This window comes from Argentina silus (genome assembly GCF_951799395.1).
Source record: "Argentina silus genome assembly, chromosome: 5".
Taxonomy (NCBI): domain Eukaryota; kingdom Metazoa; phylum Chordata; class Actinopteri; order Argentiniformes; family Argentinidae; genus Argentina; species Argentina silus.
In genome coordinates this window covers 4378235-4385698 of record NC_139659.1, presented here as the reverse complement: position 1 = coordinate 4385698, position 7464 = coordinate 4378235, and the positions used below count along the sequence as shown (strand labels likewise).

Here is a 7464-nt window from a genome sequence, read left to right as displayed (position 1 = left end):
GTCTCTAGCTTAAAAGTAGGCCTATATCCTATGCACCTTTAGCCTATCCCTCAATTATTTTACCAACAATATAGGCCTACACTTTTTTCCATTTCATATAGCTTCGAAGCCAAACTGGTGTTAATTTTTATGTCATTTAATTGTCATTGTATTTCGATCAATTTTCTTTTCTTTTCTACAAATTCCAAATACCAACAAGGTACAACTGACTGACGTTGCGCGCTGAAAGCTGTCGCTGTCAATTTAAGCACCTTGGACAGCACCCGGAAGAGCGTGCCATGGAGAAGCACGGTGGAAGTGGGATAGTGCGTAGGCTACGTCATGTCCATGGAAAAACGACTACCACGGTCGCAACATCTCTAATCTTTGATAAATACTAAATGGCTCGGGGAGCGGATGATGGATGATTGTTCGTCGATTGATTTTAACAGACTCGACACTATATCTGTCTAACTAGAATTCCTTGCCGCGTTCTCTGAATTCCATTCGTGCCAGCGGTTGTGGAGCGCGCGAGAGAGATCTGTGTGATACCACATTCTCATCCGCCGGCCTGGTAAGATCATAACAACATTTGTCTCTGTCGTTGAGCATAACAGACGTATGGCCTGTTTACTGGGCCTAATAGATCAAATAATGTCTACAGTTTGTGTTAGTGACACTGCACACCACTGCACCACTTTGATAACAAAACAAAATAACATCCATGAAACATGCCATTCCAATGCATGTTATTTGTTGTTGATGCTCGTGTTGCAATTAGTTGATGGTTGTGTTGCAATTCGTTTTTGAGATGTTAGATGCTGATGATGACATTCTGTTTTCACTGTAGACCGTGTTCCGCTGGATAGGCCGGATCAGATGCCAGTCAGGCCCTCTTCTTCATGCCTGCACGGGTCGCGTTGTAAACGGCAGCATGGGCATCGCGCATTCCAGTCAGTCTAAATATATCTGTTAGGGCCGCAAAGGGGGAAGGACAGGGCGAGGGGCTTAGCTTTGGACATTTAACCGTCGTGCAGAAAAGAGAAATAGTCTTTAAAACGTATTAGATAAACTGTTTCATCGAAGAGGCTAAGTGGAACGAATCCAAAATGCCCTCAAATCAGAGTTCTAGATCCAGGACGCGGGACCGCAACAACGTCCTGAGCAGACCCGAGTTTATTTCCCTGAACCAGCCCCTCCGCGGCGGCGGCGGCGGCGGCAACTCTGAGAGCCGGGGCACCGCGAAGCGACCGGGCCAAGCCAAGCACCAACCCAGCCAACCGAGCGAGCACCCACAAGAACCTACCGACAGCGGGGCCAACAAGGAGCGGAAAGAGCCCACCAAAATGCCAGAGGAAGACTGTATGCTGCTGAACCCTTCCTTCAAGGGGATAGCGATAAGCTCGCTCCTCGCCATTGACATCTGCCTGTCCAAGCGGCTGGGGGTCTGCGCCTACACGTCGTCGTCCTGGGGCAGCGTCCGTTCCATGATCACCCTGCTCGCGCTTACGGGGCACGGCATCACGTGGATCTTTGGCACTATCGTGTGTCTCACAAGGAGTAATACACTGGCAGGACAAGAAGTGTTGGTCAACCTACTGCTTGGTAAATACAAGCCCTTACTCAACTGACACGCACGTTGTGTAATGATATTATTGAATTATGCAAACCTTTGGTGTGACCCATTGTTGCAGCTGTTATCCTGTGTGTGGTCTCTTGCTTGCCTTAGTCCTCTGTAGTGTAGGCCTATTGATAAAACCAATCACAAAGTCCTATCTATCAGGTGCAATACAGGTATTGTGTGTTTTATGTGCGTATGACATACATGTATGACCAACTCGAGGGCGGATAGACTGTGTTTTGTCATGTGGTATACCTGGAAACTGGAATTTCAGGTTTGGTTTGTCCTCTATGCAGTATATCTCAATGGGTTTGTTCTAGGTCAGACTTTTCATTGAAATAATATCAATTCAATGTTGCTTATTGATCTATACATATGACGTTGACCAGAACGACCAGTCTCCTTCACCCAGCACCAGACCAGGCCAGACACGGCTAACTAACAGGTGCTAGGCTTAAGGCTCCCAACATCACGAGTTGACTTTGGACACAAGAACTATATGTAGACATTTTAACAAGCCAGGGGCCTACAGTCAGGGAAAGACATTGTTAAAACCTGCAGGGAGACATTATTTTGTCTTAGTTACACAAGCCTGTACTGTAGCTTACGGAAAAGGCTTTATGCCAAAAGATACACTGACATAATCTCCCAAAGTACTCTATACCTTATTCCATGAACAACATGAAGATGGGATCAATAATTCCCCTAATTTCCTTGAAATTCCTAATTTGTCACACTCATGTAACATAATGTGCCTCAACTGTCACCCTCATTTCTCTTACTAGCGGCAGAGGGATCTTCTTGGATGGTGAACTCATTTTCTAGGGTTATTTTTACACGCTTTTGCGAAAGAGAGCAGTAGACTACCCCAGATTAATTTGAGTGAGTGATGCATTTCTCAGAACAAATTGGGGCCACTGTGCTTTTAGTGTGTGTGTGTGTGTGTGTGTGTGTGTGTGTGTGTGTGTGTGTGTGTGTGTGTGTGTGGGTGGGTGGGTGGGTGGGTGGGTGGGTGGGTGGGTGGGTGGGTGTGTGTGTGTGTGTGTGTGTGTGTGTGTGTGAGAGAGAGAGAGAGAGAAAAGATTCTCATTCAGTTGTGGTGTGCTTAATTTGGGTGAGTGATGTATTTCTCAGAACAAATTGGGGCCACTGTGCTTTTAGTGTGTGTGTGTGTGTGTGTGTGTGTGTGTGTGTGTGTGTGTGTGTGTGTGTGTGTGTGTCCGTGTATGTGTGTGTGTGTGTGTGTGTGTGTGTGTGTGTGTGTGTGTGTGTGTGTGTGTGTGTGTGTGTGTGTGTGATGTGTGTGTGTGTGTGTGTGTGTGTGTGTGTGTGTGTGTGTGTGAGAGAGAGAGAGAGAGAGAGAGAAAAGATTCTCATTCAGTTGTGGTGTGCTCCTACATATCTCCCTTACAAAATGCTATTGTAGAGCTCTCCATGCCAATTTGCAGTATGAGTTCATGCCACTGAATTCACCATCCCCCCCTTTGACCCCTGAAATGTATTAAGTATTTTTACTCCTGTGTCGGATGCCTGATTGGTGAGGAATGTGTGTGTGTGTGTGTGTGTGTGTGTGTGTGTGTGTGTGTGTGTGTGTGTGTGTGTGTGTGTGTGTGTGTGTGTGTGTGCACGTGCGTGTGCGCGTGCGCATGTGTGTGTGCATGTGTACATGTGCATGCATGTGTGTTGTGTTTAACAGAGGGATTACTCAGAAAAATAAACTGTACAAATCTCCAGACTGAAGCTGTATTGTGTTCTGATTGGTCAGTTGTTATAATCAGGAACATTTGGGACTGGTGGTGGTATTGTGTATAATTCAGGTTCTCATTATTCTTGATCCAGGATCATTTGGGAAGGATTGAATCATTCACAAAAAACTAAAACATTCCTGATTAGGTTAGTAGGAGGCTGGGTTGAAATTGTGCAATGCAGAGCTGGGCCCAGTCACAATTCTGTCATCAAGACTTTGAGCCATATAACCTTGAGCCATTACCTCAGGAAGAAAATACATTCAAATGTAGACAGATTGGATAGACAGACACAGAATGTATTGTTTCTTTGAAGGACATCATATAGGCTACAACATTGCCTCTAGGCCTGTGATGGTGATGTGCCCTGGCATAGGCTCTCCTGATGCCTCACCTTCAGTAGTGCTGAGGTTGGCAGTACCAGGGGGCAGAGTGTTGTCATGCAGCTGGCACCACTGTACTTCTGTCCTTCGGTCCCAGTAGCTCAGCTCTACGTCCCCATCAGACCCAGTCACCCAGAATGACCCCGGTGTACCATACTGTACTGTACACTCACATCCACTTCACTCTATTGCATACTGTATGTGCCGTTCTTTTGTCTGTCCTTCCTTCTCTGTCTTTTTCTGTCTTTTTCTTTTCATCCTGTGCTACTGTCATTATAACCATTTAGTCTTTCTCTCCGTCCGTCCGCCCACCTGTCCGTCCTTCATTCCTTTCTTCCCCCCATCTGTCATCCATCCATCCCTTCCTTCATCCTTCCCCCCTTCCTCCTTTCAAACCAAGGCAGTGCCTCTTTGCCTTTGGAAAATTGAAACGAAAGCATTTCATAGGATAATGCTTGTGCAGCCAGAGAGGAACATTCTGAATTAAAAGTGTTCTTTAAGTTTACTTCAGAACTAAGGGTATTTGTGTGGGTGGGTAGAGAGGAAGAGGAGAGAGAAGACAGCTTAATCAATATGTCTGACTCATGACAGGTGGCAGGGTGCTGGAGGGGGTTGGTGGGGGGCGGGCGGCTGGGGAGGCAGGGGGTTGATCTGGTGAAAGGTGGTGATTGTGGAGGTATTTCGGGCTGCAGACTGAGGGTGGGATGCTGTTAAAAACTAGTCTGGGTGAAGTCTGGTTAGACAGGAGACTGACGGAAAACTTTTTTGCATGCCACAATTAACGACCCGGATTAACTAGCCCAATTAACTAGCCCAATTAGTGAGTCATACCCAAATTATAGCTGAATCTTGTTGATATTTAGCTTTTCTCTACATAAGTAGTCTATTATGATACTATTACACACCTTCAACAGTCTTATTACAAGGGTTTAATATTTCTATCTCTGTATTTCGCTTTCGCTTGTAGACACACCATGTAAATACTCTCAGCAGTTGCCTTAGATTGAATTACTAAAGACAGGTGCCCTTGAAGTAAGACTGAGCTAAGATACTAGCCAGAACAACCTGCTGTTCTGTGCTCGCTTTTAGACCTATTTAGGGAAGACTCGCAGGGCTGCTAATATGGCCCATAGAGACATGCTGTAGCCGGAGAGGCTCTATGTATTCTGATCACACACAGTATGAGGAAGAGGCAAAGGGCGGAGGAGGAGGAGGAGGAGGAGGAGGCGGGTTCTGTTCCACAAACTCTCTCTCTCCTCAGTAAAAAAACACTGCGGCATCACTGGGGCTGTGAGGCCTCCAGCCTCTGTACTCCAGCACTGATGTTTGGCCCTTTTACAGATTCTGAGCAAATTACAGAGAGGGTGAAAAGGGAGGAGGGAGTTGGGGGGGGGGGCTAATTGATCTCAATGGGTTTGAGACCACTGATAGAGTGTGTGTTGATTGGTTCAGTGTCTTGCTGTTAATTGGTTTAGTTAGGTTTCTTCATGCCACACTATGTCATTTTCATTTGATAAAGAAACATATTGTTGTTGTACCAGATTAACTGCAGTTATGGAGAACACATTCTCATTTAATAACCTGGGAAGAGTTTAGGAGAGGAGATTTGAAACTACATGTATATAGGGATTAGTAAGGTGGCTGTGTCCTGTAGTCCTTTGTAGTTTTGTAATTTGATTCTAATGTCTTTATGTTATGTCTTTTCATATGGACCACAGGAAGATTAGCAGTCGCCTGGGCAGCAGCTAATGGGGATCCTAATAAAGAATACTGTATTAATAAATAATATATGTTGTACAGTATTAGTAAAGTTAGGAATTTAACTAGAACAGTTATATAGTTATATAACATATTATGTTGACCCTAACACACTGATAATAACTATGCCCCCCTTCATTCTCTTCATCCTCTCCCTCCTCCCTCCTCCTCCTCCTCCTCTTCCGCAGCCCTGGTACTGGATGTCATGACCGTGGCCGGCGTCCAAAAACTGGTCAAGCGCAAAGGACCCTGGGAGATGAGTCCGGGCTTCCTGGACTACGTTGCCATGGACGTGTACTCATTCCCGGCGGCCCACGCCAGCCGGGCGGCCATGGTGTCCAAATTCCTGCTGTCTCACCTGGTCCTCGCGGTCCCACTCCGCGTCCTCCTGGTGCTCTGGGCCTTCCTGGTGGGCGTGTCCCGGGTGCTGCTGGGGCGCCACCACCTGACGGACATGGCGTGCGGCTTCGCCCTGGGCCTGCTCCACTTCAGCCTGGTGGAGACCGTGTGGCTGTCCTCGTCCGCCTGCCAGACGCTCATCTCCATAGGAACACTCAGCTGGAGCCCCTTCTACTGAAGCATAGCTTATCGAGGCTGTATGAATCTACAATATGAATCCTTATACGTTAGGCATTGTAAAGCCTATATAAAGCTATACAATAGGCCTTAGAAAGCCTATATATACTGTAGTAAAGCTATCAGACCTACATGTAAACAGAAGGCCTTACGAAGCCAAATCTACAGTATGAAGTCGATACAGTAAAGTACTACAATACTGTATTATCTGCTAGAAATTACACCAGCCCACAGGTTAACTTCCTGAGGTAAATGCCAGTTAAGAAAGGAAATGTGGCTGAAGGACTGAGTTTGATCACTGATGATGACTCATGGGGGAACTCACAGGGACAAATGTGGTGTTGTGTGTGTGTGTGTTGATATTGGTTCTCAAAGGCTGATGCAGGATCTTTACCACCTTCACCCCTTTACTCATCCTTTCATCTCGCTCTCCTTCTATTGAGCCCCACTGCTGTCAATTTCTTTCTTTCTTTTATCTCTCTCTTGTCTGTTCCTCCACTCCTCAGACTCCTCACCTTGTGCCACCTCTTCTTTCTCTTCTGCTTTCACCTCTTCTTTTCCTCTCATCCTCTTTCCTCACTGTCAGCTTTTTCACCTGTTTTTCTTTTGAAATGTTTTTACTTGTATACAATGGACAAATCGATGAGTGCTCTGTGTGTAAGTGTTTTTTTAATTACAGTATGAAAAGGACGTTTGGAGTTCACTTTGAAATGTTCTCTTGAATGGTAAATGGTAAACTTGTATACAACTTAAAAGTTTGTGAATGAGAGAGAGTTAATGCTATGAAGCTCCTTGACTTCTTTCCTGTTCTGTTCAATGAACTCACTATTACTATAACAGGTCAGCGGTCCTGTTGGTGTGGCACTGATGTTATTTGTATGCTCCTGCTAGAAACTATCAACTGTACAAATGAAAGAAATATGAACTCAAACACATGGACTTTGAATGTGAATATATTTCTTTTGTGGCTGTTTGTGTACAGTAACATAAAGACACGATTGTTGTTGAGATCAGGGATTTTGCTACTGGTAGAATCGTATGTCTCCTATCAAAATGTCATTAAAAAGATCAGTTTTTGCTCATTGAGTTTGAGGTTAGACAGTTTATCATAGAAATCTATGTGAATGATCCCAAATGTTTTGCCTTCTCTGCTGCAGTCTAAGAATTAACCAAACTGAGACCGGTTTGTTTGTTAATGGTGCTGATTTCACGCCTCGCAGAGTGACTGAACTTCTCCACCAAACTTGCTGTGTGTGTGTGTGTGTGTGTGTGTGTGTGTGTGTGTGTTTGTGTGTTTGTGTTTGTGTGCGTGTGTGTGTGTGTGTGTGTGTGTGTGTGTGTGTGTGTGTGTGTGTGTGTGTGTTTTGTGTGTGTTTTGTGAGTGCATGTCCTTTTTGAGGGT

General features: G+C 45.3%; 1 protein-coding gene across 1 annotated transcript; it reads left to right on the top strand.

Annotated features, from left to right (window-relative positions):
- Positions 1 to 1088: 1088 nt before the first annotated feature.
- LOC310804288 (inactive phospholipid phosphatase 7) lies at positions 1089 to 6063 on the top strand (the record flags this gene model as incomplete). The annotated part of the gene is made up of 2 exons (XM_083669452.1): positions 1089 to 1584; positions 5675 to 6063. 2 exons carry the CDS (start codon positions 1089 to 1091, stop codon positions 6061 to 6063), a joined length of 885 nt encoding a protein of 294 aa, XP_083525578.1.
- Between the last annotated feature and the right edge of the window lie 1401 nt (positions 6064 to 7464).